Source organism: Falco peregrinus, chromosome 5 (assembly GCF_023634155.1).
Source record: "Falco peregrinus isolate bFalPer1 chromosome 5, bFalPer1.pri, whole genome shotgun sequence".
NCBI classification, from domain to species: Eukaryota; Metazoa; Chordata; class Aves; order Falconiformes; family Falconidae; genus Falco; species Falco peregrinus.
This window is the reverse complement of record NC_073725.1, coordinates 88,920,053-88,945,359: the sequence shown is the minus strand read 5'-3', so window position 1 is coordinate 88,945,359 and position 25,307 is coordinate 88,920,053. Positions and strand designations below refer to the sequence as shown.

General features: G+C 49.0%; 1 protein-coding gene across 1 annotated transcript in view; it reads left to right on the top strand.

The window, feature by feature from the left end:
• PKD1 (polycystin 1, transient receptor potential channel interacting) overlaps positions 1 to 25,307 on the top strand; it is a 98,977-nt gene that overhangs the window by 39,047 nt on the left and 34,623 nt on the right. Inside the window, exons 2-16 of the mRNA XM_055806360.1 lie at positions 2,437 to 2,508; positions 3,614 to 3,685; positions 5,055 to 5,224; positions 7,292 to 7,960; positions 8,265 to 8,448; positions 12,175 to 12,389; positions 13,455 to 13,567; positions 13,649 to 13,775; positions 14,700 to 14,977; positions 15,454 to 16,203; positions 17,306 to 17,437; positions 19,062 to 19,237; positions 19,688 to 19,821; positions 20,406 to 24,028; positions 25,037 to 25,183. Coding sequence (XP_055662335.1) covers positions 2,437 to 2,508; positions 3,614 to 3,685; positions 5,055 to 5,224; positions 7,292 to 7,960; positions 8,265 to 8,448; positions 12,175 to 12,389; positions 13,455 to 13,567; positions 13,649 to 13,775; positions 14,700 to 14,977; positions 15,454 to 16,203; positions 17,306 to 17,437; positions 19,062 to 19,237; positions 19,688 to 19,821; positions 20,406 to 24,028; positions 25,037 to 25,183 — 6,862 coding nt within the window. The remainder of the gene's footprint in view (positions 1 to 2,436; positions 2,509 to 3,613; positions 3,686 to 5,054; positions 5,225 to 7,291; positions 7,961 to 8,264; positions 8,449 to 12,174; positions 12,390 to 13,454; positions 13,568 to 13,648; positions 13,776 to 14,699; positions 14,978 to 15,453; positions 16,204 to 17,305; positions 17,438 to 19,061; positions 19,238 to 19,687; positions 19,822 to 20,405; positions 24,029 to 25,036; positions 25,184 to 25,307) is intronic.

Here is a 25,307-nt window from a genome sequence, read left to right as displayed (position 1 = left end):
GTCAGTCCAACACAGTGTGTAAGAGCGGCACCGCAAGAAATTACTGCCTCTGTTTGCATTTTACCTGTTTGAGGAAGCTGGTGGGAGCAGCAGTGCTACTGTGCATCTTCCTGGAGCAGGTACCAGGTCACAGTCATCCCTGGTCCTGCTCTTGGGTAGGAATGAAGCTGACTGACCCCTGGGGGTCAAGGATTTGGGGTCTTAGCCTCACTTACCTGAGTTTAAAAGCTTTCTCTGAGGTGAAATGGAAATAATGATAAGGGATGTTTGTAAAGGGATGGGGAAGGCTCCCAGCTATGGACCAGCCCCTCCACACCTGGCACTTGTGGCAGAGGGATGGAGAAGAGCAGACCTACCCTGCTGGAGTTCTTCACTTTCTACTAGCCAAGTAGCAAGATGGGAGAGATGAAAAGCTGCAGAGAGCTGCAGAGGAGGCGGCTGGGCTTGGGGCTGGGTGTCCCACTACCCTGCACGGCTCAGGTGCCTGCTTGTGCCATCTGTGATGGTGAGAGCTTCGCCCTGCCCTGCGTACTCTCTTCTCCATGCAGCCAAGTGGTGCTTTTGGAGAAGCTCTTCGAAATGGCAAAGCCCTGATCTTGTAGCAGAATGGTTTGTTTTGGAGGTCTCTCTTGTCTGGGCAAGGAGTAAGAAGGCATCAGAGGTGAAACACCATTTCCTTCTGGCTTGGGCTTGAGATGCTGCCTAAAAACCAAAATGGGTTATTTCCAAGTGTTTTAAAGGAGAAGAGAAATAGTTGTACTGGTCTCCCTGTAAGGTAACTGATTGGTGGTCTGATCCTTTCCAAAACTGGTCAAGTAATGCAAGAAGGTGCAGAGTCAGAGGAGCACAATTTACAGAAAATGCTCAAGCAGGAGTGGGGCAGGAGCCTCCCTGAGGAAGGATCTGACCTGGCTGGCAGCAGTTGGGATTCCAGTCCAAGCTATCTTTTGTGTTTGTCTTGCAAGTGGGAGCTGGAAACTGGTTTGGAGGTGACTTTCTTACCCGTGTGCAGAATGTGACTCTCATGTGGTCTGCATCACTTCAGCAAAGGATGCTCAGTATTATTTAACTATTGTCCCAGCTACCCTGAGACAAAGGAACACTGGCTGGATTGGGTATTTTTGCTAGCATCCTTTTTTTAAGTGTATTTGTTGAGCTTTTATTTTGCACATTTCTTGGACTTCCTTATTGGTGTTGCTGGTGAACTCTTCTGAATCGACTCTTGGCTTGGCAACGAATTCCCACTTAGCAAAATCAGGGAAAATAAACCTTTTAAAGAGACATCCATCCCTGTTACTTATCCCCAGTTTCCTGGAATCATACGTAATTTTCCTGCCAGTTTGGCAGAATTCTTTTCATTTGGATAAATTAAGTTTAAATGTCAGATCAAACAAAGAATTAACTGATTAGGGCATAAAAATAAGAGGTGAGACAGCGAGGAGAAATTGTGAGAGATGCTTGCAGGAAAAAAGGTGAGAAGGGAGGTGAGCAGGAGAATGTCTGTTGACACAGCACGCTGCGGCTGCAGTGAATCCAGCCCTGTCCAACTCCCTGGAGCTCTGCCAGAAATCCTTGAAAGATAACAACCATTGCATGGGCTCAGAATAAGTATTTTGATGCTGCTAGAAGAAGGTTTTGGCCAAAGGAGGTTCATCTGAAACCAAAGAGTGGAGTTTATTGGGAACAAGTGGCGACCTATCAGGGAAACTTTCACTTCTTAGCTGAGTGACATTTTAAAATTGAAAAAGAGGACATGGGGTGAAAAGAGCTGGACTGGAGGACAGAAACAATTTTATTTTGGATGAATTGAAGGCTATTGGTGTTACAGGGAGTGATCAGAGATTTTTTAGAACAGTGTTCCTTTTATAAAGACAATCTAACCTGATTTTAAATGGAAAATATTCTTTGTTACTACTTCTTTCCTTTTAAGCTTTTCCAAACAGAGACAAAAAGTAAAAGACAAAATGTAAAAGTTGAACACATCAGTTGTGTAACTAATGATGAGTTCTTTGGCACTAGAAATGGACTTGGAAGTTCCTCATAAATTTTTCTCTAAGTTAATTACTACTTCAGTCTAAAGTATTTTTTATTACTTCTTTAAACATATATTAGATGAATATTTTTGTCAAAGGATACATCAAACTTAGTAATACATTTGTCATGTCTGTAATTACTCTAGATACACTGCAGAATGGTATGCATATAATGATAGTTCAGATCTTTATCTACACATTATACAAAGCTTTGAGTAGCAAATGCTTTATAGCTGGGAAAGGTGTTTTCTTTGGCGGGGAGAAATGCTGTGCTCCAACACATCAAAACCCTCCAGTCTGGAGTCTGGATGGAGTTTGGAGAGAGGCTTTTCTAAGGTCTAGTAATGGAGGAATGACAAAATGAAGTTGAACGAAAACTGAAAATTGTGTTTTCTTTCTCTAGGGATCTTTCCAATAACAAGATCAGTGGTTTAGATGTTCAGATATTCAAAAGCCTGACTTCTCTGGCAAAACTGTAAGTACACATTCCGCCCTTCCAGTCCTCCAGCTCGCCATGCACATTTGAGCTGGTATCTAGAACACATGCTTGTGTTTCACAAGTTAGCCTTGTTCTTGCTTGACCTCATCTGTCGAGCCCCAGACAGATGTGTCCTTGGATTCCTTCCTCAAGGTATTTAGCTGCACAGTCTGGTGATTTGCTTACGGATGTTCAGAGTCAGGGAGGATTTGACCTGCTGTACTGCTAGGTGAAGAGGAGATCAAGGCAAGAGGAGATTTATCACTAAATCTGTGTTAGTACATGGAAAATGATGATAAAGCTGCGGTATCCAAATCCTATCTATCCTGACAAGGAATTAGGTACTGAGTCTGAGGGTCCTTTGAGGAGCCCAGCACTAGTGGGGGACAGACTCCATGTCTCACTGCTCTTCTCAGCTTGAGCTGTCCTGTTTTACTAAAGCTTTCCATACTCTGTGTGGGCCAGGAGAAGAGGAGAGCTTTGACCATTAGCAAACTCACTGGTTCACTGCTGATCAAATGAGTTTGCACTGTTACCTGCTGATGGTTCTTAGAGAAGATTAACTGTTTTTTAAAGAAAGACTGGACTGTCAGACCGAAGCAGGCACCAATACAGCTAGCACCAAAACCTGCTTTAGTGATTCCAGCTGAATAACTGGCAGTCTGGATAGCCTGCCATCTTTACACCTCAAAAATCTAGAAGGAGGACTGATGGAAGGGCTTGGAGCACTGAAATGGACTTGAGCATGGGAATAGGCTGCCTGGAGAGGTTATAGAATCTCCATCCTTGGAGATACACAAAAGCAGTCTGGACATGGCCCTGGGCAGCCTGCTTTAGGTGACCCTGCTTGGGCAGGGGGGTTGGACCAGATGACTTGGACCAGATGACCAGAGGTCCTTCCAACCTCAGCCACACTGTGATTCTGTGACTTAGTGCCTGGCTGGACATTTTTCTATTATATGCATGTGACTTTTGAGACTGAAGGTGCTCAGAAGGTAACTGGAACCCAAGCAGAGCTTGGGACAGAGGTTGATCCTGTGTGTGGGCCAGGAAGTTGTTACCAGCATGATGAACTTTCCTTTTCATTTTACCTCTTTTACAGAGATATAAGCCACAACAAGATTTCTACATTAGAAGATGGAATATTTGATAATTTATTTAATTTAAGTGAAATGTAAGTACATCCTCTTTGTTTCCCAGTTCTTTATTGAGACCTTTCCTTGAAACATCTCTTCCTTTCCTGGTGGGGTGGGATATGGTGCCGTCTGGGGGAGATCTGGGTGTGTACCTAACCAAGCAGCTACCTTTTAGACTCTCAAGTTCTTCCTCAAGCTGTGTCCTGCTCCTGGGTCCTGTTGGTGCCCTTCAAGCCTTATCTCTTCCTAGAAATCGCTTCTGTCTCCTGGATACTTCCGACCTCTGCCACTACCTTCTTGGCTTCTCTGCTTCACTCCCACACCAGCCCTGCTGAGGTTCTTTGGCTGTGCTCTGGGTCACACTTACCGTTCCTGTTTGTATGGTCACACCTTGGGACTCTCTGGTCTAATAAAAAGGGCACTGACCTGCAACGCAGGAGGCGCTGACTGAGGTGTCTAAGTCACTTGAAGATGTTCTCCCTAAGTGATCCACGTTCTTAGGTTCATAGGTTTTTTACTGAAGTAATTAAAATCTGTGGTGTTAGGTGAAGCGAGCAGAAGCCACATTTCCGGGAGAGATACATGAAGTCACAGCACAGAATGGCAGTTCTGCATCTGAACGAGCCAAAGGATTAACCCCATGCAGTTGCTCTTGGCCAGCAAGAAAAAACCTCAGCCACACATTCTTCCTGAAGACATGACACAAAGGGCATTTTCAGCTCTGCATTTTTGCTTACAAGTGGCACCGAAAAGACACAAAGGATCCAGGCTAGGTCCGAGTGAGTCTGCCCCTGCTGAGGCTGGCTGGCAAAGTGGTGCTTTCAGGGTGAAAATCCTGGGTTCAGCCCCTGTGGCAGCCCAGCCCAGCTGGCGTCAGCTAAACAAACAGCTTTCCATCTCTGTCCTGTTCACAGCTGAATGCCGAAGGCTGTAATTTGGATCAAGCTTAGCTGCAATTAAAGTTTCCATCTTTTCATTAGGCTGCCACATGGAAAGATTATCATTGACTTTGCATTTCTTTTTTGACAGATCAATTTTATTCTCTTAGCTATTTTTTAATGGAGCTGTAAATAGTCTCCCTTAGCTGGAGAAGCTGCCATTACATCCAATGGCTGTTAGATGGCAGACTATTTTAAATATAAGATTGTGTCTGTAATTCGCTTCTAATTGCAACAATTATTTGTAGAGTTAAAAAAGTACTTGAAGTACTTGCCTAATTCTAGCCTCTAGAAAAATCACGTTAATTATTGCTTGATTCCCTATTCATTAACCCTCCTCGCAGTTCTTTCTGAAGCATTTCAGTGGAGTGGCACAGATGGGAACAGTGAGGGATCTGCACACTGCTGTAATTAACACCTAGCACATGTCAAATTAATGCCTGAATTTTGTCTGATCTCCCTGTTACAGAAACTTAAGTTGGAATCCATTTGTTTGTGACTGCAAACTTTCCTGGTTGCCCCATTGGGTGGAAGACAGACAAGTGAAAGTTATTCAGGCATCAGATACGAGATGCGCCCACCCCCCTGAGGTGGCAAACCTTTCCCTCTTTGATGTCTTGTTCGTCAATGCTACTTGCGGTAAGGAAACATTGTGGGCTGCTGTGGGAGAGATGCCTAAACCAGTGGAAACAATGGTCCCGAAGGCAGCTGGGGATCACATCTAGACCTCTTTAGACCTCAAGCCACCAGTTCTAATCTAATTAAGCAAATAATGGTAGCATATGACTGATGCCTTAAGGGTTGAGTTGGTCATACCAGGGCTGAGACCAACAGACTCATTACAGACCAAGCTTCAGGCAGCCATCAGATGACACTAGCTTCGTGACCTCTGGCCTTAGGCTTTTATTCTTTCAGTCTGACTTTAGGCAGTGATAATCTCACTGAAGTTGATGGGACTTGAGGACATGCTAAGTTGAATCTTTGCAGGTGACAGGGCTCCACATCGGGAGTGTTGAATGAACGCTGCCCCCATCTACAGCCCATCGCCTGCTCCGGGTGCTTTCTGACTGCCTTGGCTAGCAGAAAGGTTGGGCAGTGTTTAACAGGAGAGTGGGAAGGGGGAGCCCTAAGAAAACTTATCCTGCCTGGATGCTGAGCTACCTCTGAGTAACAGAGAGGAAGGGAGAGCGAATGCTCCCCCCAGCAGGCAGCAGGCATCTCCTTTAATACATGATGGGAAGGTGGAGTGATGAAGGCTGTGGGAGCCAGAGCTGGTGGGAGCCAGCTGAGCTGCCTGGTGAGGTGCAGTGCTCCCTGGGGCCAAAGCCCAGGTGGTGGTTGCTCCTCTTTCCTCAGCAAGGTTACCCCAGCCTTGCAGCACCTTGCAGGAATTATCAAGGAGACTAATACCGACACTGTTGTTCCCTTGATAATTAGTTGTTCCCCTCTTGAACTACTTAAGTTAGTGTGGAAACAATAATGGGAGACTGTCTTCTCGGTAATTTAGTGTGATGGGAGTAAGCTGGGGACAGCCTGCCAGCTACTGACAGTTGTTACTGAGCAGCAGGGAACGAAGAAGTACAACCAGGCTGGTGTAGAAAAGCAAAGTAGTTCCCATGCCGTGGTCTTCCTCATGAGATTTTTCTTAAGAAAAGTGGCTCAATGTTTGCAGGAAGGCTGTGAAGAAACCCAGACAATTGGATGGATTTGATATGGGAAGATCACACAAGACTGGAGCTGTTGAGATGTTTGGGGGGAGATGTTGTAGCAACCAGCAGAAACAGAGGAGCAAACATGGCTCGGTTGCGTGGGCAGAATTGGAGAGGAGGCCAGGCAGTCCCAGCTGGGCTGCGGCTGTGCACATGGCGGAGGCCCTGCCTGTGTGTTTGTGGCAGGGAAACGTTGCTCCCCTTGCAAGGCAATGAGCAGGAAATAAAGTCCAGGGAATTAGCTGTTGCTCTGAGACCGGGGCTATTGTGGCTGCCATCGTACATGCCTGCATATCCATGCATATGTGTACTTGTGCTCACTGTAGCCAGGCACATGTTCCCATGAATGCATACATGTGCGTCCTTCTGCACCCCTTAGGTGCAGGCTGTGTGTGGCGTTGCCCTCTTTTCTAGCACCAGATATTGTCTGCAAGTCAGTGGGAAGCTCTTTGCTCTCCCCATGGAGGAAGATGGCTGCAGTGTCTGTCCAGCTCTGTCGTGGGCTTGGTGAAGAGTCCGATGGTGTTTCCCCCGTGCCCCATCTGCTCAAGTGTGTTTCCTTATAGACTTTTTGCTGGAAGCCCCAGGCAGCATGCAGTGAAACATCCTGCACCAGACCAAGCCAAGGTACAGCCAAGGGACAACCTTTTGTCTTGGTCTTACTTGGTGGCTAGTCCTGTGGGCTCCTTTGAGGGTCAGACTCAGTGGCTCCATGTCCCATAGGACTGTCAGGCTCTCTAAAGACCCATTTTATTTACTGAGTGTTGCTGCTCCATAAATCTGTGTGACCAGCTTGTAATTTCTGTCATCATTAATTAGCATAAAGAGTTTGGAAATTGTCGCTGAGGGATTAAAGGCTTCCCAGGCAAGTCTCAAAAAGGAAGTGCTGGGAGTAGGAGCTGCCCAGGAGAAGTCCATTCCCAGGAGTGTGGGGTGGCGTGTCTTGGAGGGTTTCACAGTGTCAGTTTGCAAGAGGATCTTCTGTTCTGTCCCCCAGGAGCTCAATACATAACGTGTCTGACAAGCAACCACACAGAAGGGACTGAATTTGTCATCCTCTTCACATCTGTTCACCCTGGGAACCTCACTGAGGAGACTTGCAGTGCCCTCTGTTATGCTGAAGATCAGGAATATGGAGGTTTCAGCACCCAGGAGCAGTGTTTGTGTGGTACTGCCCATGAAACAAACTCTTCCTACGGTTGTTTGCCATTTTGCACTGAGCATTTGTCCGGGCAGGCCTGTGGTGGCCCATCACTCGTCCCCTCTCCCTTCCAGGCACAGCTATCTGTGTCTTTCACAGGACTCCAGCCCCGGTACAGCCTACGCCAGGCCGTGCTCTTCAATGTCAGTATTCCCATTGCTGTCAGCACTTTACTGTGGGAATTTGGGGACCAGACAGAGGTTCTCAACACCACTGGAAATACAGCTGTCCACATGTATGCCTTACCTGGCCAGTACAATGTCACTGCCACCATCTCTGTGGGCACCAAGGTCTTATACGTGCAGGCAGAAATTGAGGTGGTGGCTTCACCCCAACAGTTAGAACTGCAGTGTCCTTCCTTGGTCAAGACTAATGAGAGCCTGGACATACGGATCCGCAACAGAGGTGGCACAGGCCTTGCAGTGTCGTACAGTATCACCGCAGAGGCTGGGGAGCTGGGCAGAGGTAAGCAGGGCTGGCTGGCTGGGTGCTGAGCAAGGGAGGGGTGGCAGTGGGTTCTGGGCCTTCCCTTTCCCTTCCTCCCTAATGAGGAGAAAGGGATGACTCCTCTGGGGCTCCCCTGACTGACCAGGCGGTGTTTTGCACTGTCCTAGGCCAGGAAGATGACTGCACAGGGTGCATTTCAACAGCAAAGGGGATTTATGGGCTTCAAGAAGGACGAGACATTCCTTCCTCACTCCCTGGATTGGGTTGGGGTGTGTGGTCCCATAGAAAGGACATCATGCGTGTATTCTTCTACCTGATGCAGCTGTTCACCCCCTGTGTCCCCCTGATGGCTTGGTTTTCCCGGGCAATAACCACTGCTATCAGCTGGTGGTGGAGAAGGCTGAGTGGCTGGAGGCCCAGCAGCACTGCCAGGAGCATGGCAATGGAGAGCTGGCTTTTGTGAGCAGCCCTGAGATCCAGAGCTTCTTGGTTGCTCATGTCATCAGGTAAGCGAGAAGGATAAGAGTTAAAATTTCCTAGGGATGAGTCTTGTGTTCCTGGGGTCACATTTGCAGAGGGTCTGGAGGGAGGGTCCTGCCGAGCCTGGTGGCAGCCAGCCAGGCTGGAGAGACACACGGGTCCAGGCTGAGTACGGGGAGATGGTAGGGATGAGGCTGGTGAACAAAGAGGAGGAATAAGCAGAGCTTGAGCCCTTGCTGAACTTGGCTCCTTTGCTTAAAGGCTGTGGAGGGAAGAAGGGGAACGGGGCAGAAAGGCTGGAAGTCAGAACTGGGAGTTGTGGGATTGCTTCTGGTGGGCATCTCCTACTCTACTTTGGTGCCTGTGTGTACATCTGAAATGGTGCAGGGTGGTGCAGGGTCAGGAGCAAATGGGGCTGGGCCAAGCAAACCTTCCACCTCAGAGTTCAGCAACATCTGCCCTCTGGGGCTGGGCGATGGAGAGGGTCTGTGCTTGTGTCCATGTGGCTGCCAAGCAGGGCCTGAGGGTGACCTTCCAACCAGCTCCCTCCATCAGCAGAATTACAGCTGGATTGCCCCACGTGTGACACTGGCGTTGAGCAGCCACTGTAGCAGAGCCCAAGCCAGTCCTGCAGTCCTGCCCCCGAGCTGGGATCCCACACCCTTCCAGACATGGCTGCAGCCTGAACCCAGACCCTTTCCACTCTTCTTTTGCATCCTGAGGAGGAGCAGCACTCCTCTCTGAGTGTCAGGCTCCAGCAACATCTGTTCCACCTCAGGACTTGGGCTTTATAAACAGAGAGCACTGAAAGTGTCAGCCTTTGATTAAATCTGCTTCTCTCAGAGCACTTTCTGCAACCAGCCATCTTGGAGAGAATGACCAGGAGAGCTTTCAGGGGCCTGATGGCTCTTGTCAGCGCTCCCAGATGCAGATATTGGAGATGGCCTCTTAATAAACATGGCCCAGAAAGCGCATGCAAAGGGAACAGCTGCGTGTGACGTAGGCTTTGAACAGTCCTGTTGAGGGTCTGACATCCCCTTCTTCCCAAACTTGTATCCTTGCCCTGTTCCTTTCACACTGGGATTTATCCTGAGATTGCAAACACGTGGTCCCTGCTCTGGGGAAGAGGAGTTTGTCCCTCTCTGTGGGTTAGGAGCTGGTCACTTGGTGCTCTGATTTATCAGGCATTGCGTGCAGGGCTTTTGATGGACTGCAGTGCAAGGAAATCATGAGACCTCAGAGGGGAATGAGCCGCCCAAGCTGTTTCCCAGCTGCTGCCCCATGTTGCTCTCCTCCCCAGCCCCCTTTATTTCATGTATTTATTTTATTAATCCATTCAGATAAACATGAATGAGGCAGTTCCAGGATGCGATTTCCCTGGTGATAAAAGACAAATCAGCCGAGCTGCAGGTTTTTGGAACATGCAGCCTCCATAGTTTCTTGTGGGAAAATGACAGAAGCAGAAATCTGTTTCCCATTAGAACATGCGACAGCGAGGACTGCTCTCTCCTCCCCTTCTCTCCTGCCGTTTGATGGCCTCCCCAGGAGCAGTATGTGCTGAGCTGGTCCCCTCCCCACCTCCAGAAGCTGAGTGCTCCAGCCCACACCCCTTCCAGGGGACCCCGCTTTCCCCTCTGCGGCAGCGCAGGGAGCCCCCCTCCTCTTCCAAGCCTCCTTCAGGCTTTGTTCTGCTCCAGGCAAGGCAGCATGGTCCATGGTCCTTCCTCAGAAGCAGAGGGGTGCTCACATCTTGCTTCAGAGAAGGATGTCTAGAGTTCTCTTCTTCCTCTCTGCAAGGTAATGGGCCAAGCAGTGGGGCAGGGGTGGGAAACAAGCCAGACACCCTTTTTCTTTTTCCCCTTTTTTTTTTTTTTTTTGATGACTTGCAGTTAGATCATAGCTGGAATTAGAACAGGAAAATCTCTATCGAGTTTTACTGGTGGCAGCAAACAGGCGGTTTCCTAGCCCATTCTCCCTAATCCCCTGCCAGTGGTTCGGGAGCAGAGCACAGTGGTTATTTATTTTTTAATCTTATTTGCAATGAAAACTACTGATTCACAGAACAGTTATTTTTGTTGTCGTTTTTCAGCATGACCTCATTAATCATTTCATCTGGCATGAGCCTAGTGGTGGAGAAACACCAATGATCTTCCTGGTCTGCTTTCTGCAGAGCAGTTGTACCACGCAGGGAGCACACTGGAGCAGAGGGGCAAGACATAGCAGGACTGATAGCAGCCTGCAGGAGGGAGCATGGAGAAGAAGCTGGGGGCTTTGAAGGGTGCATGATGAGGCTGTTACCCACCCCCCAGAAGTTAATATGGAACAAATGCCTCACTTTCTGCTGGGTGCGATTAGAAACAGTTGTCCAGGCTGTTTGTGGCTATGAAAGACCACTCAGCACTTTCCACCAGAATCTCTGCTGGGATTCAGCCAGTTTCCAAATGTGGAAGGACATTTCATCTTCCTAAAATGATCCTGGCAGTTTCTTGTGTATGTGGGGTTCATTGGCCTCTGCTGCTGGTGTTTTGTTCCCCCACGGCTGCTGCCTTTCAGGAGTAGCTGAGCATCTCCACACAGCTGCATCAAAGAGAACAGGAGCTCTCGTGCCTGGCACCATCCGAGGTTTAATCCTGCACTGGTGCCAGTTCCACTTGCAGTGGAGAATTGACTAGTGCCAAATTCCACAGATCTGCCCAGATGAAGCACAGATTTTCTAAAGGATGCAGCTTTTTCAGACAGTGTTTTGTATGACCATGCTGTTCCTCTTAAGTTATGACTCAATACAGGCTTAGAAGTGTCCATGAGGGTCATTTGGAGTGCAGTGCAGGCAGGCTGTTTTAACAGACTGCTCTCCTGAGAGGGGTCTGACGTTCAAGTCAACCTGCTGATACTCCTTAGTTTGCAGCTAGTCCCGCTTCTCTGTATTGTGTGGGGTTTACTCTTTATGCGGGAGAGCTGGTCTCAGCTTTTCCAGCCCCTGTGAGTGGCTGTTGACCCTCTGTACCCTCAGATAGCATAGTGATATTAATATATTAATACGAAGAAAGCAACTCCAGCTTGGGGAAGGAGATGTGCAGTTTTAGAGTCCTGGGAATTTCTGAACACACTAAAACCTTATGGTTCTCCTCTCCAGCCAGTGCCATCTCCTGACCCTGTTTCATTACCCTCACTGATGTCTTTGTACCAGTTGAGGCTGGTATGAATCAGTGTTCACCAGTATGTCACAAGCTCTGTGGTGCCGATGGAGCCTTTAACTTGTAAACTGAGCAAGTGAGACTGGCATTTTGGGAGTGGGGTGACTCAAGTTGTGGGACAGTGATCACCAAGCATCTGACTCAGCTGCACACAGTGGTCCCCTGAGCTGCTTCTCTCTCCCAGCTCCGCTGCACTGTGGTGTGTTGGTGTTGGTTGCTCTGTCTGGATCCTCTTGGCTCAGCTCTCCCCCCTGTTTGTCAAAGGGCAGGTGGCTTTCTGTAGCTCTTGGGACAGAGGTTTGAAGGGCTGGTAGACAGCAGGATGGTGTGCCATGAAAAAGCTGTTACTGAGGAGCCAGGTTCTCGTGGTGGAATGGATACTGAAATCCTTCAGTAACTACAAGGCTCTGTTAAATGCAGCCTGTGACACCCAGATGAAGCTGTTGTTGTTAAGATGATTATTTTTATAGAGAACCATAGATGGCATCAGTCCCAGATCTTTCTAATACTCACGATTTCCTGAAATCCACCCCCCCCTCCTTCTTTTTCTGTTTGAAGGAGCCTCGATGTCTGGATTGGGTTCAATGATTTTGCAAGCACTGGAGCACAGCAAAGAGGTGAAGGATTTAACCTGGAGAGCTGTCAGAACTGGCTGCCAGGAGAACCACATCCATCAAATGCTGACCACTGTGTCCGGATGGGCCCAACAGGCCAGTGTAACACAGACCTGTGCATGGCCAAGCATAGCTACGTCTGCGAGTACAAGCCAAAAGGTGGGCTCTGCTTCGCTCCTGCTGTCTGCTGGCCTTGTGGGCAGGCAGGTGTCCTGCTCACTGGCATGTACCAAGGAAAAATAGAGCTGCTCTGGGGGGGTTGTCCAGAGCATCACCCTAGATCAAGTGGGACTGGCAACAACCACAATATTCCCAACAGAGGTTTGATTGATAAACTTTCAGAAACTTCTCTTAGCCCAAAGGGAGGAATTTGGCCCACTTTAATCTTTGCCATCAACAGAAGTAGAGAGGGAAGCAGAGCTCTGAGGCAGAGCTTTGGAAATAGCTTTTCTCTCTTATTTGACCAGTCTCTGCGGCTGCTAGGATCTGAGGCCACGGTGCTGCCTTGGTAACTCTTGCTGTCCTTCTGTGGCACCTTGTAGTCTGAGATGTTGGGGTCTTGTGAGATCATCAGGCCTCGGAGATCATTAGGCAAGGTTTTATGTCGTATGCTGTGCAGGTTTGTGTTTATGCAGCCTCCCAGATCTTCCCAAATGGTGTAGGGAGTAAAAAAGAGAAACAGAAAGGACATGAAATGTGGGAGAAGATTTAGGTAAGAAGGAAGAGCCATTGCTAGGAGGAGAGCTCACTGGCCCTAGTAGGAGGGACAGCATCAGCTGTCTGAGTGCAGTCTGCAGAGCCTGACCTGGCTGTGAATGAGCCAGAGGTGTTTGCCTGGTGGAAACCAGCTGGTTTGGGCCACATTTCTCATGAAGTGCAGGTGGGGAGGGAGGATGGGGAGTACACCTTGTGCTCAAAAAATCATGGGATTTTGGAAGGGAGAAGTATTTGTAGAGTTCCTAGAAGTCAAAAATGCTGAGAATTGCAAATGCAGACATCACTTGTGCAGGATGAGAAAAATAAGAACACCTGTAAGAAGAAGAAGGAAACTATGGGATTACAGCAGCTACTTCTCCGGTAAAGCTGAAGTTACAGATTCCTGAGTGATCCAAGCCCTCTACAGCTTTGCTGGATGGTTTGAGCAAGCATGAGCAGGATGGGGGGAATAGCTTCAGGCTTTGCTGAGTCTCCTGAGCTTTGTTCACATATTTCCTTTGTAAACAGGAGTTCTCTTAAATGCCAAAAACTTCTTTGTGGGAGACCCTGTGTCAGACACACATGAGGCTGTGAAAAATGTGACAGAAGATGCGCTGTCAGCTCCATGGCAAGCTGTGGAGGTAAGAAGGGTTTGCTCATCCTGCTGCTGCAGAAGGTGCCCAGGAAAATGCAGGCAGGTGAGAGCCTTGCTTGTTTTGCAGGTGATGGTGTTCCCTGAGCTGGCATTCAGGCACGAGGGATATTTGACTGCCCTGGAGTTTGTAACACAGGAACTGCATCAGCCCGTTCAAGTGAGGTTCCAGGTGCATAGACCGATAGATGGAGAAGGTGAGGCATCTCCTCTCAACACTTGTGATATTGTTAGAGCTGACACCATCAGAGCCATGGCAGGCTAAGTGTGTGTGGCCTTCTTGTGGCCCCTCTGTCTTCAAAGGTTCAGACATGTGGTTCCGTTTTATGAGGACACTACAGTGCAAAATCTGCAGGTATGGTTGGACATCCTGAGATGTCCAACTGCTTGTCCTGGAGAAATTGATAGAGGGAGTAACTTGTCTTAGTGTGTGAAGAAAATGTGGGTGTAAGGAACATATGTAGAAGTGAGTTAATCTTCTGAGCTATACTTTAATACTTTGGGAAGACATGACATGTCAAATGTTGGGAATGTGTTTTGGTCCATCTAGTCCCACAGGTTAACAAGGAAGAACATTTTAGTGAGCCCAATTCTTCCTGGTAGACGAGATAATCTAATAAGCCTTTTATTCCTTGTACAACAGCTCAATAGTCACAGTTTTGGCAACAGTTAATTTTGCAGCAAAATGTTTGCTATTGCCATAGGGTTGGCTGGTTGCAAAAGGATATTTTTTGACACTGAAAAGCTGATACTTTGACATGGAAACTTTAACTTAAGAAAAGTTGCTTAATGTGTTTTCAGTGTCAAAGCCAGCTCTACTTTTGTTTGGTCTTGCTTTGGCTTGAACATAGATCTCTTTTAGATTGCATATTGGTGTGTTCTCACTGGAAAAGAGGCTAACTTTGTTTTTAATGACCTTCATGCCTTTGTGAACCTTTGCAGTAAAACAAGGACACTTGTCTTATATAGCACCATGATGTGTTGCAGTTGCAGCTTTTACTAAGAGTGGAGCCATCATCAGTCAAAGTGGGAAAAAATGGGGAATTTGGAGCAAGGGACAAGTGCGCTAGAAGTGTTACTTGTCAGAATGTGATTGTTGCTTTCTCTTTCACTTCTTGCAGACTACCAGGAGGAAAAAAATGCTACAGAACCATTCTACACTTCTCAGGATGATGGGAACTGGACACTATTTGAATGTCCTCCTGGTTTCCAGTGGTGTCATTTGACTAATTTGTGCTCATCGCTAAACAACTGCTGCAACGCAACTGAGTGTGCCAACAGTTCTCTTGCCAGCAGCTCTACCCCCGTTTCCCTTCAGCACAGTGAAAGCCAGCTCAGCTATGAACTCATCGAGGAGTTTCTCTTTACAATACCAGCTGGCCCTTCTTCCCGGTATCTGGTCAGTGTTTATTAGCTGCTATAACCAGTGCGTAGGTGGGGCAGTTTTCTCCTGAGTGCTTTCGGTAAATAAAGAATTGTTCCCAATTTTCAGATGGAGATGCCAAAGTCCATTCAAATGAAGTGACTTGCCCAGCGTCACACGTGCCACCGCTTTCAATCTTCCCTGCTCTAAGCCATGGACTCCCGACAGTAACCTGTTGCAATAGCATAGCTGGTCAAAAGGCTGCGCAGATTTCCTGGGCTGTTCCCGTTGCACTTATGCAGTGGGGATAGAGCATAAGGCTGGCTTCTGTGTTAGCGCATTTAATTCAGAGTGACCAATGGTGAAATGTCTCCCTGTGCTGTGTTTGCATCTGCAGCTTCCAAGTTGGTTTCCACTTGGCAGTAAATCCAGCTGTCTTGCCCAGGCAATAGTTGGGTGCTGAGTGCTCTTGATTTGAGGCATTAATCCAAAAATGTCTCCTCTCTCTGCAGGTCACGTTCAGAAAAGAAAATATATTTGTCAGGTCTGAGGATGTCTTCAGTATCCAGCACAATGCAGGCTTGGGCTTACTCCTCCAGTGCCAACCAAGTACCACATCCCCTTACAGAACCAACGTCTTAAGCATAAACTCTTCGGAGTCGGCACTTGGCTTGTCTGACGGCTTCATCGGTGCCACCTGGATGAACAACACTGTTTGTTCTCTCCGAGTTTGGTACGCTGAGGAGCAGCTGGTCCCGGTGATCAGCTCCCACAACACGGGGCTGGAGCATCCAGGTCGCTACACGGTCAGAGCCAGCGTGGACAACGGGGTCTTCAGCACCAATCTGTCCTGCAGTTTCTGGGTGGCTTCCCAGGTGTCAGGCCTGCGTGTCATCCACCCCGCTCCTCAGGGCGGCAGGGTCTACCTACCATCCAACCACACTACCCTGGTCATCAAACTCTCCTCAGGGGTGAATGCAACAGCTAGCTGGCTGGGAGACAACCGCACCTTCCCCTTCGAGGGGTCCTGCCCAGTGGCTGTGGCCCTGCTGACAGCAGACTGTGCCAGGGAGACCAATGACACCTGGTTTGCAGTGGTCAGCCTGAGCGGCCTCAGGGAGGGGATGAGCACCCACACGCTGGTTGCAGAGAACACTGTGAGCTCGCAGAACATCACTGTCACAGTGAAAGTGGAGGAGCCTATCCGTGGGCTGCGGGCCACCCCTGACCCTGAGAGCAGAGTCCTGCTAAATACACGAGTGGTGAGTGATTACTGCTGCTTTTAATTTGTCAGTAGCATTTTTGGCTTTTAAGACTAAGGTGGTGTGTTTGGCTCATGAGGAGGGCAGGGGCTCAGCTCCACGCTGGTTGGGTGTAGCTCTGCTTGCTGCTAAGCGCCAGCTCCCAGGCCATGCAGACAGCGCCGCTGCAGGCAGAGGCATGTGGCAGAAAGCACTGGTGCTCTCCAGCAGGAAGACAGCTCAGCTGTACATTCACTTGGGTTCCCTTAGAGGTAAGGCAGTACCTCCTGTGAGGTGGGTACTGCCTTTCCAGTTCCACAGAAAACTGGAGGCATTATAAAAAGCCAGTATTTACCTTCTTTTGACTTGTCAAGGTAGTTATTCCTTTAGGTGTTAAGATTTGCTCTACTAAATCCTTACATCAGCTAGCTGAAGCTATAAAAATGTTTCATCCATCTGTCAAAGTCTTGGAGTTACTCTGGTGTTTGCAGTCTTTTTTTCCTCCAATCCCCTGTCCCCAGAGCTACAGCTGAGCCCTAGAAACCTGTTCAATAACTGCCCCTTGGTATCTGTGAATGCTCTGTTCAACCTCTGGCTGCTTACGGCAGAACCCTATGCCTGCAATGCCTGATGGTCTCACCCTTCCTGGCTGCCACGGTCTGCTCAGGAGGCACTGTAGGAGTGAGGAGGGAGACTATCCTGTCCAGTGCAGTTCAACCATTTTAGCCTTTGGGTCAGGCACCGTCAAGGGATGAGGGTCAGAGACTCATCTTACAGGTGTAGCTAAAGCTGAGTTGTTTCTGCAAAGATATGGGAAAGTTTTTTAGCCAGCAAGAAAGAGACCTGATCACAAGAGCAGAGCACTAGGATGTGGGGGCAGGCAGTATGTGTTCTGCCCCCTGCTCTGCTGTTATTTATGGAGTCAGAGTCTGCATTTCTTTATCAGCAGCAAAGCCACAGATGATCTTGCACCTCTGTGTCATGCTTTGAGGGCAGTGTCTTACAGGTGTGTGATGCCTCCCAGTCTGGCTCTGCTCCTTCTCCAGTTCAGCTGGAGGTCTCCTGGGAACTGCTGTGCATGCTTTTCTCTTGCACTAGTATAAAATGTTCTCATGCCTTTCAGAGCTACATCCCTGTGATGGAAGCTGGGTCAGATGTGACTTTCCGATGGACAGTAGATGATAAGCCATCTTTCACTTTTTACAATGTTGTCTTCAATGTTATCTACCAAAGCCCAGCTGTGTACAAGCTTTCGGTAAGCCAAGGCCTTTCCCATAATACCATTTCAATCCTGGGTTTCCATCTCGTCCCGCAAACTAAGCAGGAAAAGCAGCAGGGAGAGGAGAAGGCAGAGATGAGTTGAGAAGGTTTTCACCTAACAAGCTCGCCTACTATTTCTCACTGAGCTGCTCTTGCAAATGCAATAGTAAGTTTCTTCCTATTCTTCCATTACAGCTGACTTTGCTTCTTCCTCGTCTTTACTTTCTCCTCTTTTCTCCATGTTCTCCTTTCTGTTCATGGAGTGTCTGTTCTTACTCCTCCCCAACAGGAATGAAGCAGGGAGCCCTGTTGCAGGGTGCCAGCCACTGCTTTGGCAGGCAGGAGACATGAATTCGGGCAGAGGCAGGATGCAAATGTAAGACTTTCATAGGCAGCACAGAGCTTCTGCCACAAGCTCTTCTGGTCTCTGTCCTGTTCTCTCTGTGCTGGTGCAGGCTGGAACACTGGGCTTTGTCATGACCCAGAGGAATGATAGAGCAGAGAGTCTGGGCAGAGGGAGGTATCTGTTGTGGAACAGGAGTTTATCCCTGGCCAGAACATCCTTCTGTGTCATGCCCTGTACTGCCACGCAGAGTCCTGGTCTGGCTCCAAGCTGCTTGATCCGTTAGCAGGGTAACTGCTGGCTTCCTGAAGAGACACCAGCCCTGGCTCTGAGGGCATGCTAGCACTAATCTGCTTGGTGCAGCACTATGCTGAGTAGCACTGATTTGCTGGGTGAAGCACTCTGCTGACAAGCCTGGATTGCTTTCACTTACAGAGCTGACAAGGTGGCATTAGGCTAGGGTCTGCTGGATTCAGTGGAACAGACCCACAGAAGCCAAGACATGAACTTCTTTTATCTGTTGGGGTGGGAGGTCTCTGCTCAACTGGGTTTGAAGGATCCTTTCTGTCAGCAGCTCAGCTCTCCTGCAGGCGAGGAGATGGCAAGATGCTTCATTATTAGGTGCCTTGTCAGTGTTAAATGCCTATATAACCTTGAGGATCCTGTTCTACTTCTGTCATGTCTCTTCAGTCTCTTGCCTCCCTTTCCCTCCTCTGCCCAACTTTGCTTTCCCTCTCTGTGCCCACTGCACCCAGGACGCTGGAGCTGCACTTGGCGTGCTTTTGTGAGTTTCTCCCATCCCCGCTCTCTGTGCTTGGAGGCACTCATCCACCACTGTCCTGTGGAAACTGGGTGGCTCTTGCCCCCTCGGTGGCAGCAAGTGCCTGGGCTCAGCAGCTGGGGACTGTGCAGGGCACCTCAGAGCAGGCAAAAGGGTAACTAGCAAGTTCAGAGCCAGAGGAGTCCCCACATGAGAAGATCTTCTCTTGTCCTCTTGCTGTAGAACCAGTCAGTCTTGGACTGACTTTAGTAGTGAAGATGTGGTGGTTCCAGCAAGAGGTGGCTTCACCAGGTAGGTGACCTTCCAGTCCATGCTGCTTTCCAGTGCCATTCAGGCTGTTGCCCCTGTCTCACTGTCCCACAGGCCGCTCTTCTCTGACCTTACCTGCTCGCCTGCCTGGTGGGACCTCTTCAGTACAGTGAAGCCCCACTCTCAGGAGAGGGCAGCAGGGAAGGGTGATCCCAGATGCATTCTTTGTCCCACTGTCCTTCCCAGCTCACCGCCTCCAACCACGTCAGTAACTTTACGGTCAATTACAATGTCACGGTGGAGATGATGAATAAGATGAAGAACCTGACTGTGTTGGGTGTCCTGCCGGTCCTCCCGCAGAACAGCACCGTGGAGCTTACAGCAAGAGTTCAGGTTGATTCAGCTGTGGATGCTCTTTTCCTGTGAGTCCTTTGCAAGTTGCCCAAACTTAGGATCTTACTATGCATAGCTTACCAGTCTTGCCTGCACTGTTTCTCTTCCCAGGGCCAGCTGATGTCAAATGGCCCATTTCTCCGCTGCTGTCTAGTTAATTTGAAATCTCTGCAAGCGTGGTTCAGTCACACTGGCTGGGACCTATAGTTGAGGCTGAAATACTTTTCTTTTAAAGGATTGCAACATTGCTTTAATACTGGGTTCTTCCTCTTCTTACTTGTGCTGTACTCCTCTCACAGCAACAGTTCTGCAGCACTGGGCTCAGCTACTGCTCTGATACTTGGCATTACACTGCCTGTGGTTTTTCTGGAAACCCCAGGCCTGAGCCTGAAAGACAGTGCTAGGCCAGGCCAGTGTTCCTCTGGGATTTCCATGAGTTTCCTGCTGTGCTGTGTAACACGGTTTGCATGTTTCTCCAGGTGGGATTTTGGAGATGGTGTCCAGAAGACATACCTGTTCCAACCTCCCTACAACAAGTCTTTCCTTGTTCCTGATCCCAGTGTGCATGAGGTTGTAATTGAGCACAATGTTTCACACGTCTATCAAGACCCAGGTATGCTCAGGACAGTTCTTTGGGGAAGAAGGGGCTCAGATATTTTACTTGCAAGGGGGCTATAATACACCTTCAAATAAAACAATGGCTTGAAAGTCATTACCTCGTTCCTGAGCAAACAGCCAGAGTGACTGGGAGTCTCCAGCAATTGCCATCCTCTGTAACTGTTTCCAGGAGAGGTTTGTCCATGTTGTAAGAAGCAAGACCACCACACACAGTCCCCTTTTTGGGCAGTCACAGCAGACAGACGAGTGGCAGGTGAGCTCTGTGCTGATGGGAGAGGGTAGGGAGCACTACTGTGGGCAGCAGGATGGGGGTCTGTTTTGTGAGCAAACAGAAAAAAAATCTTTTCTCCATATCTGTCAGACTGGCTTCTTACTTGGTGTTTGGTCCTCACATGGATGGCCTGGGTGTAATTCCTGCTTGTCCTGGAGCAGAGGAGCGAAGCCCAGGGTGTGCACAGTGCAGAAGCAGAGTATCTCCCTGCAGTCCCCGTCCTGCTTCCCACACTGCTGCAGCACTGAGCAAGTTGTTGCGCAAGCGTGACCTCACCACTGGTCTTTTTCTGCTCTCTTCCAATGCAGGAGAGTATGCCTTGGTGGTTGTCGTGTCAAACCAGTTTGAGAACCTCACCCACTTGACCCCAGTTCACATCCACAGTTACCTGACTGATGTGAAGATGGAAGCAGAGGAGGATGTTTTAGTTGTGAACTGTCCGGTCACCTTCAGAGCTGATCCATTGCCATCTCCTTATGGCGTCGTGTACACCTGGGACTTCGGGGATGGGTCCTTGCTGTTCACAGAGAGCCAGTCTACAGTGACATACAGCTACCCCAGAAGAGGGGTGTACAACATCACTGTGACTGCCAACAATACCATAAGCAGCGTGGAGACAGTTGAGCACTACCAAGTGTTTGAAGAGATAACTGGGCTTCATGTTTCTGCAGATGAGGCAGCAGAGCTGGGAGCATCTGTGACCCTTAATGCTTCCGTGCAGACGGGGGACAGCATCACCTGGATATTCGATATGGGGGACGGGACGGTGCTGAGGACTCAAGTGCCAGTGGTAGAACACGTGTATGTAAAGGACATCAACTGCACTGTGAATGTGACAGCTGTGAATCCTGTGAACTCTGTCTCCCAAACTGTGCCCGTTAGGATATTTGTCCTGGAAGTACTCAAAATAGAGCCTACTTCTTGCATCCTTGAGCACCCGGACGTGCAGCTGACTGCATATGTGACAGGAAATCCTGATGAATACATCTTTGATTGGACTTTTGGAGATGGCTCGTCCAATGTCACAATCAGTGGGGACCCTGTGGTGATGCACAACTTCACCCGCAGTGGGACATTCCCCCTCTCCCTGACTCTCTCAAGCAGGTTTAACAAGGCTCACTATTTCACCAGCGTCTGTGTGGAGCCAGAGATTGTCAATGTCACACTTCTCCCTTCCAAGCAGTTTGTGAGGCTTGGTGAAGAGAGCAGCTTCCAGGTCAGTGCCGTGCCTCTCTACCAGTACCGCTACCGCTGGGATTTCGGGACCAATGAGTCCACTAGATCGAGTGGGACTGAAGTGACCTACACCTACAAGAACACAGGGGTCTTCCTGGTCACAGTGACTGTCTCCAACAATGTCTCTTTCAACAACGACACAGCGTTTGTGGAAGTCCAGGAACCGGTTGGGGTAGCAAAGATTGAATATAACGGGACAAGTGTTTTGGAGCTGAACCAGATCTACCTGTTCTCTGCCAGCATGAATGGAACCAAAGTGAGTTACTGTTGGGACTTTGGAGATGGCACTACCCAGCCCGGGCAAATCGCTGCCCACTCCTACAACAACACGGGCCATTACACTATTAGTGTGGTGGGCCGGAATGATGTGAGCTTTAATGAGACCGTCATTGATGTCACAGTGAAACGGCGGCTCCAGGGGCTGACCATCAATGCCAGCAGGACAGTGGTGCCGTTAAATGGTTCAGTGAGTTTTGTAGCCACACTTGTAGCTGGCAGTGCCATCCGCTACTCGTGGATCCTCTGTGATCGGTGCACTCCTATCCAAGGCTCGTCCACAATTTCCTACACTTTCCGGTCCGTGGGCACATTCAATGTCATTGTGACAGCAGAGAACAAGATCAGTTCGTTGCAGGACAGCATCTATGTCTACGTCCTGGAACAGATTGAGGGCCTGCAGGTGGCTAGCAGTGACCTGGTAGAGGACATCTATTTCCCAACGAACAAAACACTCCATTTGCAGGCAGTGGTGAGAGAGGGAACAAACATCTCTTACAGCTGGGTAGCCCAAAGGGATGGCAATGCTGTGCAGACCTTCACTGGGAAAACCTTCTCCTTGGTTGTCCTAGAAGCTGGAAACTACACTGTCTATCTGAAAGCCACTAATATGCTGGGATGTGCAACTGCTAACAGGACACTGGAGTTCATTGAAAGCATTGGTCTTTTAAAGCCTTGTGCCTTCCCCAACCCAGTTGCTATTAATGCCTCTGTTAACATAAGTACCACCATAACCAGTGGCACTGGCATCACATACATTTGGTACCTAGAGGATGGCTTCTCTCCTGTTACTTCTGAACCCTTTATTATACACTCCTTCCAAAGCCCTGGAGTGATAGAGGTCATCGTTGAAGCAGAAAACAAGCTGAATTCAACCAATGCAACAATTCCTATCTGTGTAGAGGAGGTCATAGAGGGGCTGAGTATAGGGACTGCAGAACTGGACTGTAGATACGTCTCATCCGGCTCCACAGTGGTCTTTGAGGGGGAGCTGCAGAAAGGGACTGAAGTGACATGGCTTTGGGAGGTGCCAAATGGAACGCTGACTGGCCAGTCTGTGGCAGTCATGTTCCCCACAGCAGGGTTTTATACAGTCTATCTGAATGCATCAAATGACATCAGCTGGGCTCTGGCCAGCAGGAATATCTCAGTGCTGGACAGGATTCAAGGACTGGAAGTTCTTGCTAGCAAGAAGGTGGTGGAGCCAGGGGAACAGGTCACCTTTGTGATCAGGATGTTGTCAGGTACCTCTGTGAGTTACTTGGTGAGCATAAGTGGGGACTACTCTGTGGTGCTCAATGGGTCCAGGTACACGCATGAGTTCACCAAGAGTGGTGATTACTTGGTAACTGTGACAGTGCAGAACCAAATCAGCATCGCACATGCCCAAGTGCTCATCTCTGTCCTGGAGGCCATCCGTGATGTCAGGCTCCTGAACTGCTGTGAGGAAGGCATACCCACAGGCACGGAGAAGAGCTTCCATGCCCAGGTGGGGAGTGGCTCCCGTGTGGCATTCTCATGGCAGTTCTCCCTGTGGAAAGAGAAAGGACGATCTGTGGTCACTGTGGCAGGAGAGAGTGTTTCCTACACTCCAGAAGCTGCAGGGCTGCTTGAGATTCACCTCAATGCCTTCAATGACTTGGGAGGTATCAATATCACCAGAACCATCCAAGTCCAAGACCCAATAGTCCAAGTCTCCCTCACTGCCTCCAATGCCTTTGTCAACAGGACAGCACTGTTTGAAGCAGCAGTGGTGCCCAGCAGCAGGAGTGTTGAGTTCTTGTGGACCTTTGGGGATGGCTCTTCCACTCAAATGACCAGGGTTGCAGTGGCCAACTATTCTTACGTGAGCCCTGGGGATTACCTGGTGGAGGTGAATGCCACCAATCTCATCAGCTTCTTCATAGCCCACCTCACTGTCACTGTCAAAGTCCTGGAGTGTGAGGAGCCAGAGGTGGAGTTAGCCTTGCCCCCTCAAGTAGTCATGAAGCGGTCCCAGAGGAACTACCTAGAGGCACAGATTGACCTCCGAGGATGCATCAAGTACCAGACAGAGCACCTGTGGGAGATCTACCAAGCACCCAGCTGCATGAACTTGGATGACTCCAGCAGGATCCGTCTGCCAAATGTTGATGTGAACAGGCCCCAGCTAGTTATACCAAAGCTTGCCCTGGAAGTTGGGAATTACTGCTTCATTTTTATTGTCTCCTTTGGAGACACCCCACTGTCCAAAAGCATCTTTGCCAATGTGACTGTGATACCGAGTAAGCTGGTCCCAATCATTGATGGGGGGTCATACCGTGTATGGTCCAACACTCAGGACTTAATCTTGGATGGGGAGAAGTCCTATGACCCAAACTTGGATGACGGTGAACAGACTCCGTTGTTATACGATTGGTCTTGTACATTCTCCTCCAAGGTAAGAACAGTTTTGCACAGCCAGAGAGGGTTTGGGAGCCACACAGCAGCTCCGCTACAAACATATGTCTGGGTTCAAATGGTACTGGGGGAAGCTTTTGTGAGCATCTTTAACAAAGCTGCTCTGGAAGGAGGGTTGCAAAGGTTTCCCATTTCCCAGCTCAGGATGGTGGTACAAAAATTGCTGTGAGGAGCTGTGCAGTGCAGCCTGCTGCAGCCCAGTGCTGCAGTGTCCTTTGCACGGCAGAAGTGTTGGCACTGGCAGCTGAGGCATCCGCGTCGCCGCTGCCTCTGCACTTGACCTCTGGTTCGTGGTTTCAGTGTGGCCACTCCATAACCTGAAGGAATTACCGAGCTGCTGATTGCAGCCTGCGGGGCTGAGGGCTCTGCTTCCTCACCTGGTAACAGTTAAATGTCTTTAATTTCAGCAGGGGCTGAAGTTAGACTTTGGAGGCGTCGAGTGAGCACAGGTCATGGTCACTGTGGGCACAGGCAGGTCACTGTCCTCACATGCTGAAATAGTCTTGACACTACGGTGACAGAAGGGCAGGGGAGAACTGCCCTTCAGATTCTTACGGGAGATCCCCCTCAGAGCGTTTTTGATTGAATGTGCAATTCTTTTGCTGGTAAAATGTCATTGTTTTCTATCTTTACCTCAAAACAGAAAGTTGTGGAGTGTGTGTGGCTTAGACTTTTGAGTTTAATGTGAGCTTTTTGTGTTGTTTGGCAATGTTTGTAAGCTATTTAGTGAAGAATTAATTGCTGTAAAATAAGAAATTGATGCTCAGATGAAACACAGGAGTATTCCAAGTATTGCTTACTAACCTGAAGAATAGGGTAATGTGCTTTATTGCCCACATGCCACCCCATTTCTCCCACCCCAGTGGTGGCATTGCACAGTAAGATCTGTAGCAGTGACTTGTGTGAACCTGAATGTTTTGGCTGTGGACTAACCTGATGTGCACCCGTACCAAGGAGGGTTTGAAAGTTCTTTTCTCCTTGCAAGCAGAGCTCGGCTGCAGGGTGCTCTCTGAATTTCAGTGCCAAGGAAGGAATTGTCACAATTTCCAAAGCTCTGTTAGAAGCAGATGTGGAGTATACGTTCGACCTCACCGTCAGGAAGGAGGGTATGAGTCCTGAGGCAACAAATCAAACCGTACGTACCACAGACAACTGTCGCTTTCTGTCCTTGTGTGCCTGTTGCTGGAGACAGCCGAGCTGGAAGTCCATGGCCCTTTTCATAAGGAATTTTCTAGAGGAGAGCGCTGCTGGCTCGGGAC